This window comes from Haliaeetus leucocephalus, unplaced genomic scaffold, assembly GCF_000737465.1.
Source record: "Haliaeetus leucocephalus isolate CR32 unplaced genomic scaffold, Haliaeetus_leucocephalus-4.0 Scaffold1000, whole genome shotgun sequence".
In the NCBI taxonomy this organism is placed as follows: domain Eukaryota; kingdom Metazoa; phylum Chordata; class Aves; order Accipitriformes; family Accipitridae; genus Haliaeetus; species Haliaeetus leucocephalus.
In genome coordinates, this window is record NW_010973436.1 from 4,035,713 (window position 1) to 4,049,188 (window position 13,476).

A 13,476-nucleotide genomic window follows, 5' to 3' on the forward strand; every position below is an offset into this window, starting at 1 on the left:
AGCTGCGTATACTGGCTTGTGAGCACGTGAGTGTGAATTCTCTCTGCAGGGCTGTGCCAGGCTATGAGTAGGTAGTGTATCTTTCCTGGATAATTGGCTTTTTTTATTGCACAGTCATTTTCCGTGTTCTCCTCTTATTAAAGAAATACCCTTGGTGACTTTTTGAATAGCTTTCAGTCTCCACTGTTTATGCACTGTGGGAGAGAAGAGAGAATTTCTGATAATCTTGTTTTCTCTCTATTTAGCTGACACTGATGCTTGAATTTTATTTTGTTTAACCCCAGTGTTTCTGAAGCAGCACAGCTGCCTTCTGTTCCTGACTGCATCTGTGCACCACCAAGACTTTCTAATCGGAAGAAAACCTGTTTAGAGGGGTCTCAGGGTAGTGGGTTTGGGTGGACAAGACCAAAATGCAGGGTTTTTTTGCAGTCTGTGGATGAATGTTCTCCCTGATTTGCAGCAAGGGAATAGATAACTTGGATAGCTTGTGCCCTTCCAGGCAGCAAACAACTTTACCAGAAGCTAACCCAGGTCGCTAAGTCTTCCCTCTGTTTTCTGCCTAGGCTTCTCTCTATTTCCCTCTGCTGCTTCCCTTCCCTCTCTCTCAGAGCTCCAGTTCCCTCCATATGGATTAATGGTGTCCCTCTGTCTTCCACTGCACTTCTGTGGGATGAGTTCTCCAGGGCTGGACCTCGGTAGCCCTGCCTGCTGTGCCCCTGTTTGGGTGATGGAGGAGGGGGAGGTCTCAGGAATGACTCTCAAGACATGGTTTGCAGAGCTGAGTGGGTCTCCCTTAGGGGTTTTGCCATGGTTTGAGGGAGCTGGGCAAAGCAAACCAAGGGTCAGTGGTGGAGCTGATGCTGGCTTCACGCAGAAGGTGTAATTTCCATCTCCATGTGAGCAGTGGGGTTTGCCCAGCACATTGTGGTGCTGCAGTGATGGTGTGAAATGAGAATAAATTCTAAGCTTGGAGGTTATGCAGGTTGCAAAGGTTTCAGGTGGAGAGGAGGTGTGAGCCTGACCATGGGCAGGGAGGGAGGTAGGCTTTCAGCTTGGTTGAGGAGGATTTAATTTTTGTTTGTACTGCCTGGCTCATTCAAAACACATTTCCTTGCTGTTAAGTTCCTTTGACAAGGGAACAGCTGAATTAATTTCACAGCAGTTGCTGACAGAGATGGTTAAATCAAAGTAAGAAAATATGAGGAAAGCTGCAGCAGAAGAATATTGGTGGAGCTGAAAGCAGCGATGTGGTAGATAGGGTTTGGGTTCACCAATGCATGTGGTGGTAGGGCAGGGAGGGCTTCTGTGAAGCTACTCCTTCCTCTAAGCCTGTACTAGACTGACCACCTAGTTGCTTTGGCAGTCACCTAGGCTCTCGTTAGCTTGTTTGGGTTGGTTATACTTGGTTTAGTTGGTTTTGTACACTGTATTTTAGGGGTCAGTGCTTGCAGTTGCTGTTCTCAAGATGTTGATGGTGTGACAGATTATCAGTCTTGGTAGAAGGTGGCCTGCTCGGGGGTCTCGTTTGTCCTGTGCATTCACACTAAACACTGAATTTATCCAGGATCTTACCGTGGTCATTAGTGCAGCAAACACAGCTCTGAATTTCTGGTCCCAGCTACATAAACTTTCCATTTTTGCAGGCCAGCTGGTACACCAGCATCATGGCGGGGGTACCTGGCCCACGCTCATCCCCTCATGAGTGTCTGTCATCCAGCTCACATGTGCGTGCCGGTCTGTGTGTGTGTGTGTGCAAGAGCTGGCTTGTTTGTTTCTAGCTGGGATGTGCTGAGCCTGTGCCAGGGGGATGCCACGTTGCTGCCCCATGTGGTGCAGCACCATCTTACTGAGCCAGATGGAGAGCAGACACAGAAGGGCATCCCTTGCGAGAGGGGAACCCTGGAACATCTTGCAGGTAAAATCTCCAGGGTTCCAGGCACGAGACTCTTCTCTGAGTAAGTTCTCTTGTCTGGTTTTGTGAGTGCTGTTTGTGCTGAGACCAAAGATCCCTACGAGGCTCTCGCTGGCTGTGCTGGTTGGTGACTTCCCTCCTAGTCTGCCCATGTACCAGACCGAGGTGGACAGTTTAACCCAGCTCATCTCACCAGGAAGAGGGGTGTCATCTCTGTTCACCCACCAGATCTGCAGCCCATTTGCAAAGAAGTGGCAGAACACACTTGTATCTTTATTTGCCTCATCAGCTTGCAAGGGGGTATCTGAATCATTCTCCCTCCAGCAGCTCTGCATGTTCTCTGCTCCCTCAGCCGGCAGCTGAGTGACAGGGAGGCTCTCCAGGGTGTAGCATAGGGATGCTGTGGAGGAGCACCCCTTTTGTGGTGTCTGTGGATCTCCTCCCTTTTGTGCCCCAGCTTCAGGGGCAAGAGACAGAGCAGGACGACTGGCACTGCTACAGGGAGGTGTTACCAACTTTCCCGCTGTGCCTAGCGTTGCTGAACAAAGTCTCATGGTGGTCTGGAGGAACTTCCTTCAGAGAGGAGGAGTTGAGCAGATTTTCTGGTCCCAAATGAACTCTGCTTAACAGAGAAAAGACTTCTATTGCTTCCATAAAACATGTGAGACCTTGTACGAGATGCTTGGTCCCTGCTGACAACTTTTGTCCGTAGCTTTCTCCTCTATAAAGCGAGGAAATGGCCCAGTGCCCAGCTGACTGGGAGGGTGCCATGAGCCAGGAGAGTGCTGGTGTGACCTGCTGCAGCAGGATGGGGGGACCTCTGGAGAGAGGCAAGCTGCTGGCTCTGGCCTGAAAGAGTCAGCAGGGAGAGCATCAGTGTAAGACACACTGGAGCAACTCAAGGGATGCTTTGGAGGGCGCTGTGTGGTGGGTAGCTCTCGGCTTTGCAGTAAAAGGCAAAGCCATGTGTGTGATTTCACCTGGTCCTCTAAGACTTGGGAGACCTTCAGCTGCTCGGTTTGTTGGCTCTGCTTCAAAAGCCCACATATTGCATCGCTCTCCTTCAGTTTATGCCTTTTGACATCTTTCGAGTGGTTATAGCCCCGAGTCATCCGCGAGAGCTGGAGCGCTCTGCCGCACCCGAGGTGCACATGTTGGTTGTCTCATGCATGCCAGTGTCTGCACTCGGGTGGAGAGATCTGCTGCAGCCCCACGGCGCTGCCGCCTCCTGCCCCTTCCTTCATTCGCTGGATCTGATGCTTGTCACCCATCCGACAAAACAACGGTGACTTGGCTGCAAGGGAGGGCAAGAGCTGGAAGGGTTCAAGGCTGGATTTCCAGAGGAACTGGAGGGAGCAGTGAATCTACTGCTAGCCACCATCCAGGCTTGTTTCCAGACCTCTCCCTTCCAGTGCAATGGAGGTAGCAGAGTCATACCCTGGTTGTCCAAACCGGCCTTTGGATCTGCTTGTAACACACTGAGGCTGGCTTTTGGTGGTACTGACAGCCTGTGGGTTTCACATGAGCGGTGTGTGGCTGAGCTTTCTAGCAAAGTTTGAGATCGTTTTTCATGCAGGGCATCCAAAAGAATAGCTGCCTGTGGAAAATGCTGGGTCTTCTTCAGCACATCAGTGTAGGGAAGGATCCAGAGGTCCAGCCCGGGATCCAGGTGGCAGCCATGTGGGGAAACTCGCACAGATCTGGCTTCCTTCTTGCATGTTTAGCTGGGTCTGGTTTTACTGGTCATGGCATCACTTGGACCTACTGCTTCACATGGGCCTGAAAAGTTTGTGACACCTTTTTAAAGCCCATTCCTTTCCATAGGTCTAAAAATGAAATAGAACACACACATCGCTCCCACAGTAGAGTTTTTTGCCTTGAAGTAAACCTGCTGTTTGTCTAACCCACCTCTTTTTTGAGTTGTACTTCCACTTTTTTGTCCTTGTTTATACACACAGATATGCGTGCGCACACATAATGACAACTAATGTGTTTTGGCTTCCATTCATTTGAAGTGATCTGTTTTTTTGAGTTTTTTTGTGTCTTTTCTTGCAGCTTCTGAAGTCGCCCCGTAGTTGGTTGATTCCCTATTACGCACCTAGTGCCTGAGTCTGATCCATGTTGGCCCTCCTAGTTCACCATAGATACCTCATTTTGACTTAGCTGTCTGTTCAGTGGCGGTGACTGTTGTTGTTGTGCTTTTTGTTTTATTGTGTCTTTATTATTTATTTTTACTTTCTCCTGGGACCTCTGGCCTCTCGTATCTGCTACTAACCCCTCTTTTGTTTATCCCCCATGCTCCTCGCCTCCTGGCAGATCAAAGTGGTGAATGCGTTCCGTAGCTCCTTGTACGAAGGCCTCGAGAAACCCGAATCCAGAAGCTCCATCCATAACTTCATGACTCACCCAGAGTTCATCCTGGAGGAAGATGAGCCTCAAACACCATTCCTTGACGGCGCTGAAGATGACCCTGAGACTGACGGACTCAAAAAGCGAGGTGGGGGTAGCCTGGGTGGATCTACATCCCTCAACAGAAATAACAATGCAGTGGACAGCGATCAAGCTGAGGTCACCGTCCCGGAGCCTGAAAGCCCCTTACACAGCTTGGAGACATCGGTTTGACCTTAGAACTTCGAACCCCCCTCCTCCTCCACCTTCGCCCCTCGCCCTGTGTGATATTGGCACCAGTAACTGATCACACACTGCGGTCACTTCGTGTCAAACTGCTCATACGTATATCTTTTTTTTTTTTTTTTTTTTTTTTTTTTTTCCTTTTTTTTTTTTTTTTTTTTTTTTTTTTTTTTTTTACCATTGTTTAGCAGTGGGAACCAGAGTACCACGATGCTGGGTGTTGGGAGAGAGGCTAAGCCAAAATTGTGCATCTCCATCCCTAATTTTCAGTGGTACTCGCCCAAGTGAACCAGCCAGGTTATTTCCTCTCCGAGAGTTGGGCTCCATGTGTCTGTTGGGGGTTTTCACTTTGAAAAATGCATGTTCAAAGAAAGTTCAAATTGTTGTAGTCTTACATGCACGCTCTCAGCCTGAGGGCTGGGGTGCACTTGTGACTTTTTTTTTTTTCCACTTGTGGTTTTTAGGGTTTTCTTCTAATGTTGGGGTTTGTTCTTTGCTTGTGGGATTTGCCCCCAGTAACTTCACAGTGGGAAGTGGGGGAGTTAGCACTGTAGTGCGAAAATTTAGAAAAAAAAAAAAAACAAAAAAAAACCCAGCCAGGGGGAAGTTGTTTACTCACAGGTTGATAGATACAGGGATGTACACCAGTCTTCCACCTTGAAAAATGGTACCTAGCCTTTACAGTTCCTCCTCTGTGTGTGCGCACACACTTTTCTCTCTCCATTTCCAAAGCAGTAATTGGTAGACAAGGAACGAAGGTGACTTGGCTGTAACCTTGCTGGATGTAAAAGATTCTGATTTTTGTACAAAGCAAGGTGGAGGTGAACTGGCAGTGGAAGGGTGGTGAAGAAAAACCCCATGGTTGTGAGAAACGGGGCTCCTTCCTGGGGAGTCTTAAGAGATGCGTCTCCCCTGCTCTTGAACAGCTGTGAAACTTTTGGCGAGAGCCTTGCAAAGTTTTAATGGCTCCTGCCATCAAGAGCAGAGGGACTTTTGCTTGTTCTGGCTTGCCTGTACTGTTGGGTTAAATAAGCCTTCAGCCTTGGAGTACAAGCTCTGGTTAACTGCTGAGGAACCCCTGAGGATGCTCCAGCCATGCCCACCAGCTCTGCGCATCACTGCCAAAGCATTAGCAGGCTGAACGGAGAACAAGCATCGGGTTATTGACAGTACAGTGGGTCGACTCCTAGATCATGGCAGGGATGAGTCAGGTTGTCTCTTTAGCCAGTGGAAGGGAGGGAGGCTCCATGGCCGATGGGAGGACCCTTGATTTCCATAGCACTTCTGTAGCTGATTTGCCAGTGGAGGCAATTCCTCACAGAGGTGACAGGTTGGTTGGTTGGTTGCAGGTCTTCCAGAGAGGGTGCTGCACGGAGGCTTTGCCTCACTTGCTGCTTTTTTGAAGGTCATCCCTTCACCCTGCATGCAGCCTCACCTTGCTCTCTTGTAACCATTTGGTGAGAGTCCTGTTTTTTTGGAGCAGAGGCCCCAGCTGTCATGGACAATTTGGCTCCGAACTGACCCTCTTGTGAAGCCATGGGACTGAGCAGGAGGCAGGAGTTTGCTTTGCTTGGGCTTAGTTTCTTCCCCGTGGGCTCTTGCTGGTGCACTCCTGGTTACTGGCCCCAGGCAGGCAGGGCTGGAGGAAGCTCTGCTGCCTTCTCTCCTTCATCCTGTTTGGTTTGGTTGGAAGTAGAGAGAACCTGGTTGTAACTGGCTGTACAACGTCATCGTCTTTGCCCAGCCTCCATCCCTGGAAGCAGAGGGGTCTTAGCGAGAGGGTGGGCTGGCTGGTTTCTTCTTTTCTTTCCTTTAAGAACGCACAGCAGAATCTCCCGTGCCTTCTCCGAGCACTGCCTGCAGCACCGCCTGCCACGCGAGGGCCCAGTACTTTGCCAAGAAATAAGTGTTCCTTAAACGACAACACAAACCAAGTGTCTTTGTTTTGTTTCCAGCCCAGCACTGACTCGTCCCTTCCTTGGGGTGGGAGGAGGGAAGGATGAGGTTGCCCCATTCCTGCCCCAGGTAGCTGAGGAAAGGTCTTTCTCCCAGGTCTCCTGCCTCGGTGCTGGCAAAGGGGGTGAAGGCTGGGCTCCATACACTGCCAACAGCAAGAAGAAATTGCCACCACTGCCCATCTCAATTGCAAATTCAGTGTCAAGCCCCCTGCCCACGCAGACAAACCCATCACTGCCCTCCCTGTTCCTTCTTCACATGAGCTGAAAAAATACCTTGGGCAGGACCGGGGGGTGGGGGGATGTTTTCTTGGGGTCTACAGAAGTGGTGACAGGAAAGACAAAGGGAGTGGTTGTGGGGTTTGGTTCTGTACTAAAGGTGACATTGCTTAAAAGATCACTTTTTCTATTTTAAATACTTGCAAAAAAAAAAAAAAAGGATGAAAATGTGGTGTTCTTACAAGCTTACATAAATATTTATTAAATACCTTGAGGGGGGACACACCGATTTTTCTTTTGATATTTTTTTTAATACCTCAGACCTGTTTAAAAAAAAAAAAAAAAAAAAGACTTAAACCAACAAAAAGCCAACGTTGGAGGCTCTCAAAGTCACTCCCAGAAATCTGTGACTGGCAGGTTGCCACAAGGGTCTGGTTGTTCTTTAGTTGTCTATTTTTGTTGTTCTAGTTTCCATATTAGGAGGGGGAGAAATAATTATATATAAATATTATGCAAAAAATATAGTTTTCTTTAGATCAGAAACTGATATTTTTACGTCAGCCATATGTATTTTGTTTAAAGAAAAATAAAATAAATCTTGAGTCCTGCGTCTGCAATGGCGCGTGACTGTGTGACGGCAGTTCAAAGTGACAGGTAATTAATTCAGTGTATCAGCGATTGGATGCCAGTCAGCTTCCTTTTCTCTGAGCAGCCATCTTTATACTAGATGTTAGTTGGATGACACAAATGTTTTTTTATATAAATTATGTTGGTATGGCTGGTTGCTTAAAGTATAAACGTTTATTGTGCATACATCCTTTCTGTAAAGTTTTTTTTTTTTTCTATTTAGTTTCAGTGATATACTGGCAGCAGATGACTATTGGGTTAAGTTATTGAGGACATTACAAAAGAGTTGGGGGAGACTGGTGCTCTATGCTGAAAGGCATGGTCGGCGGCACGAACTTCTGGGGACTCTCTGCAACATGCCTTGAAAGAGGGGGAGATATATATTTTTTTTTTTTTTTTTGCTTTGTTTGAACTGCCACGAGTGTGCACGGGGGAGAGTGCCATGCCAGACAGGAAACGAAGTCATACCCTGTGATATGTGTTAACTTGCCTTGGAATGCTTTGTTATTAAAACACTCTGAACATAATTTTGCATCCAGTTCTTAATAACAGTAGGGTCTCTGGTGGTGGTGGTGGTTTTCTGTTAAATAAATTGGCAGATTGGTACCAAAGACATTATACCACGTCCTGTGTGCATTGCTGAACAGGCATTTTTAGGCATTTGCATTATGTGATAAGGTTTCCTTTGATTTGCACAGGGGTTATACTTAATTTTCAAAGGTTTTGTGCAATAAGCTTTGAGAAAAATTTTGAAACAATCTCAAGAAGGAAAAAAACTAAACCAAATTTTAGCATGGGCAGCCTTTGGCTTTCCCTAGCTGAGAAGTAGATGTCCTGTAGTGCTCAGCCCCTTTAGAAATGCTTCTTAGGGTGACATGATGTTGGGGTGAATGGAAAAGCCCCATCCCAGATCCAGGGAGGGCACCTCCAAGATGCCATTGCCAACTCCTGTTGCCCTCCATGACTGCAGGGAACAAGCACCTCAAAGAAGAGTCCCTGCATGCTTTTGTACCTCTCGGGGGAAGGACACATGTACCTGCCTGTCATCGCTTCTCACTGCTCAGTCCAGCTCCTACAAGTTTATCAACCCATGGAGCATGCAACCTGTAAATCGCCCTCCTGCAAACCCAGCTCTCCCCGGTGGGGCACGGTGATGTGGGAGTACCGTTCTCCTGGTCCTGCCCCAAACAGCGAGGCTGTGGGGCAATGCCGGCATGTTTCTTGGCACCTGGCTGTTCTTCTCCAGCATCTCTCTGCCAAGGCTGTCCCCTGCCACCGAGAGTGGCTGATCTCTGGCTGTTCTGCCTCTGATATCGTCCTGCTCAACAAAAAATACAATTTTCATTCAGCAAAGCCCATGGCTAAAACTGCCTTTAGTTTATTTCCTCCCCTTAAATAAATATATATATATACAGTATTAAATCAACATTTACGTGTGTATATATATTTATCCAATGCTCTCACAACAAAACTTTCTTTTGAAGAGGGCACACAGACCTGAGTTTTTCTTTTCCAGTAACTAAGTATAATAAGCACTGGTATTTTTGTATAAAAACAGAAAAATACAAAACAAAAGACTGAATATTATGTGGTATGCATGACATTAAAAAAAAAAAATGGTGGTTTCAAAGCAATATGTACCCTGGTGTGTTTGCCATATCCTAGAGTCCAGCTTAAAGTGCACCTGATCTGTATTGCATTTTGATATTAATCTCTATGTACAATGTTTTGCATGTAATTTATATGGTTCTTGGGAGAAAAAAATTTTGAATGAATTGTCAGTTGGCTTCTTCTGAGGAAACAGACTCCAAGCAGAGATAATACTCAAAGTGGAAGCAGAAGAGTGGTTGAGGGGTGGGAAAGGGGGTACATAGTAAAAAACTAAAGCGTGCTGGGGGTGGGGGAGAAGGGTAATGGTTTTGAATCAATAAAGCTTTGGCTGTTGAGCAGAAACAGTGCGCAAGTGCATCCAGAGAATAAAATGTGCCCACATGTAACTGTGATGTCCTCAGTGTGTCCACCAGCTTGTGAAATCAATCCCACATCCTCTCCTAGCACTGGATGAATGGCTGGGCTTCCCGTCAGAGCAAGCCTGAGTATGAAAGTGGGGCCTGCGGGGTGGAAAGAGGGATGGGGAGCAAAAGCAACCCCCCTGCTACAAAAGCACTCTGTATTGTGGGTTTTCTCTCTGTGTAAGCCTCACTATCGAGAGGCAGGGGCTGGCTGCTGCACCCAGCACTTTGCCTCAAGCGTGGCTTCTTCCATCTCCAAGCAAAGTCCAGAATTGGCTGTAAAACGCCATCCAAAGCAGTGCTCCTGGGCTATGTGTCGAGCTGCCCTTGAGCAAAGATCCTCCCTTGTCACCTTCCCTGATGCCGTGTCTGCAGTGCCTCTAAGGTGATGCATGGTGGAGGTTGTGGTCACCATCTCCTGGGGACTGACTTTGAACCGTGTCCTGCCTCTCTGCTGAGACTCTTTTGCCTCCATAGAGGCACTTTGCCCAGACAAGGAGGACAAGAGGAAATAAAAGCAACTGGCCTCTAAAATACTCTAATTCCCAAGCAGGTTGATGCACTGGAGCTGTTAACTCCCTGGCTTCAGTAGAGAGGCTGTTGCTTCTCTGTGTCTTTAATAACTCCAGGGCCAAGCCACGATGAGAAGATCGAGCTGGGCAAGGTTGTCAGTGAGAAAGTTCAATCTAAAACTTCTCAGCTGAGTGACTGACCTTTGGAGCTGATGCCAAGTGATATGAACAGGGTGTAAAAGGTTTATTGTGCAGCATCACCCTCTTTTCTGCTTTCTCAGGGAGGCGTCTGAGCCGACAGCATCCTCCAGCTCTTAAACAGAACAGCCACAATTGCTGCTTTTTTTAAACACAGTCTTGGCTGGATGCAAAGGAAGACACAAATCATAGGACTTTCAGTCATTTATGGGGAAAATGGCTGTGCCCACTGTGCCTGTGCAGTAGCAGGGCTGCCCCAGGCACCCTTTCCCCAAGAACGGACACCGCTGCTGCTGTGAAGGTGGCTGTCAACCGCTGCCGCAGGGTCAAACTGGGGAAAAGCAGGACACTGGCAAGCTGGGAAGGAGAGGAGAAAAGCAGGAGGAGGCAGCTTTAGGTCTATGATCTGCCATGAAGCCTTAGCAAGCCCATGCTGCCCTAACAAGAGAAATGGCTACTTCCCAAAACAGCCCAGCCAGGCCCAGGCCTCCTTCCCTGGGGCGCAGCACAGCCTGAAGTGTCCCGAGGCCCCAGGGCAAGCGCTTGTCTGCCCGGGAAACCGGACTGAAGACAAAAAACAGCTTCCCTCTTGGAAAGCGTAACCCTGAGGCAGCGCCCGCTAGCGTGAGGGAGGGAACGGGCACCTCAAGGGCCGAGGCCTGGCGCCATGGTGGGCAGGGGCAGGTACCCTGACAGAAAGGTGGGCGTGGGGCACCGCAGCCGGGGCAGAGGTGGCCGGGAAGAGGGGCACTCCGCCGTTCGCCCCACAATGAAGGACTTCATCTGGGGTTAGAGGCGCTGCCGGGACCCCTCGGAGGAGGAAGGGCTAGAAAAGCCGCCCGCCCCGCTTTGTTTACGGGACCCGCCCGCCCAGCTTTTGTCGCCCCGGTGGGCGGTGCCGCCCGGGCGCTGCGCTCCGTGCGGAGCCCCACCCCCGCCGGTTACCACGGGCGGAAGTGGGCGCTGGTGAAGCCGTTCCGCCCGCCATCTTAGTAGCGGGCGAGCTGAGGTTGCCCGTATGTTAGGCGCCATCTTTGAGGCTGGCAGCGGGGAGGACGACGGCCTGAGCGACGGCTCCGGCGGATCGAGGTGATACGGCGGTGGCAGCGGCGGTCCCTAGGGGTTCGGTAAAGTCCCTGCTCGCCGGTAACTAGAGCCGTTCGTAGACCGCAGGGGCTGGGCAATGCCCTCTCGCCAGGCCCGGGTCCTCTCCTTTCCCCTCAGGGGAAGCAGGCCGCGTCCCCCGCGTCCGGCGGGGCGGGCGGCCCAGGCCGCGTCCCCGAGCCTTCCTCACCGGGGTGTCCGTAGCCACTGGAGCGGGAGGGGGGAGGCGGCGGGGGCAGCGCGGGCTCTCCGGGGACGGTGGTGGGGGTGAGGTGTTCTCCCCGGCCTCGGCGCCCCAGGAGTTTAGAGAGGGGGGAGCTGCTTCCTCGCTGCCCGAGGTAGGCCCAAGGTCCGCTCTGCCCGCGATTACAGGGCCGCAGCCCAGGGCGCAGCTCTCCCGTTCCCCACCCCTGCCCTTCTCTCGGCCCTTAGCCCTTCTGTAGGGCTCGGCTGCCGGCTCCGCTCCCCCCCGCCCCCGGTGGTCTCCCGGGGCAACGGAGTCCTTGGGCAGGCTCTGGAGAGGTTCAGTTGGGCAAATTGAAGATCACAGTGCAGGTGTCTTATGAGTATACGTTTCCAGTTAAAGCCTTGTGCCTTCCTTTTGTAGCAGTGCGTATAAGGGGCGTGCTGTAATGTAGTCATCTGGCAAATTGCTCCTCCGTTCCCCAGAGGAACTGCCTTCAGGAACTGACTAACTCTGGATGCACCCGGCTGTCATCTTAATTTCTCCTTTAGGTTGTTTAAAACAACCCAGTTGGGTGACGTTTGGTTTCGTTTCTTGAGAATTGGACCTAAGAGGTTTCTGTTTTCTTACACTGATGCTTATAATGAAAATGCAAAAGTGATTTTTACTGGTGCAAGGATCAGTATGTGGAGCCTACAGATTGTTCCCAGAACTGGTGCTTTGGGGTGCGTGCTGCCCTCAGAGATTGAGCTCTGGACCATACATTAAAAATAAAACTGTGTTATTTGATTGTAAAAAAGGAGATCTCCTGGGGATAGGGGATTCTGAAATGATATCAGAACCACCACTGGGGCATGTGTTTGAATTGGACTCACATTAAACTGATCAGGCTGAACAGATAGGCTGAATTTATTGCTGGGTGGTCGGGTGTTACAGGGGGAAAGCTAGTCTAGAGAAAAATTTCTCTTGCTGTCGCTTCTCATCTAAAATGGCACCCTTCCAAATGGCTGCAAATTGTCTCTTTTTGAGATTTACTAAAACGCTTCAGTGAGGAAGCTGAATTGTCATAGTAAATTGCTGCCAGGCCCCAGCATTGACTTCAGAAATAGAAAAAGAATGAGTGTGTCTTATTTAAGTATGCCTGTATCGCCCAAGAGTAGATGAAGCAGCTCTAGCAGTCCCCTTAGTTTGGAATTGATTCCCGATGCCCATGTGGACATGGAGGAGGAAAAGCTGGTGGACAGAGAGTGCGATAGAGGAGAGCCGCCTGCTAAAAATACGAGAAAGAAGGGGTTATGCATTAAGGGAAAGCCACTACATTAAAAATTGGTGCTGTCTAAAAATTTGTTGAGGATTTGGGACGTGCAGGTACTGCTACAGCTGCGTGTGCTGCAGTCATGCCTGTTGGCACTGAGCAAGATGGAGAGAGCTTCGTTACTGAATGCAGTATGTTGAAGCACGCACTGTTGCCTGGAAGAAGAGCAAAGACTTGCATTGTGTGGAACTTTGGATCTATGGTTCACCTGGTGTGTCATATCTAGAACAAGCAAACAAAAAATGAGCCATGGCAAGCTAGGTGACATCTGCAGTCAGAGCGTTGTGTGCGATGGGCCGTGGCTGACAGGCAGGGGTCATAGCTGGAAGTGCTGTAGGGGAGGGTGACTGTGCCTGTAACGTGTCTGTGTCAGCCATCTCCCCAGACAGGGCTTTTAACAGTGGTAGTTGGATGTATGTTCCCAGCTCGCACGTTGGCAGTGACGGTGTGGCAGAGCCAGCGGGCTGTTTTTTCAGCTGGAAGAAGAGGAGGAGTGGACTGCAACTGTGCCTAGGTAAATGACAGCTGTCAAAGAGATTTGCCGTAGACGTGGGTCGTACTGGTGCAGCTGTTGCAGCTGCAGCAGTAGTGAATTCTGGAGCATCTGGAGAAGATGGAGTTTTCTTCGTGCAAGCGATACTGTCCAAAGCCTTTTGATGCCAGAAATCAATAGAAACACATCTGTTGTCTGGAACTTCTTAGTTGACCCTCAGTATACCTGGCAGGCTCCTTGCAATGTTTAAAAAGTATGTCGGGCCAGGCAGAGCAGGGACTCGCTTTGGCACTTCCATGTTGCAGCAATGCTTG

The 13,476-nt window shown here is 49.5% G+C and overlaps 1 protein-coding gene across 2 annotated transcripts in view; it reads left to right on the plus strand.

Annotated features, from left to right (window-relative positions):
- Window positions 1–4,676, plus strand: part of ATP2B4 (ATPase, Ca++ transporting, plasma membrane 4) — a 28,628-nt gene extending 23,952 nt beyond the window's left edge. For both annotated transcript variants that reach the window (XM_010584735.1, XM_010584734.1), the window contains one exon: window positions 4,229–4,676. In XM_010584735.1, coding sequence (XP_010583037.1) covers window positions 4,229–4,534 — 306 coding nt within the window. In that variant the 3' untranslated portion in view covers window positions 4,535–4,676. The remainder of the gene's footprint in view (window positions 1–4,228) is intronic.
- The last annotated feature ends 8,800 nt before the right edge of the window (window positions 4,677–13,476 follow it).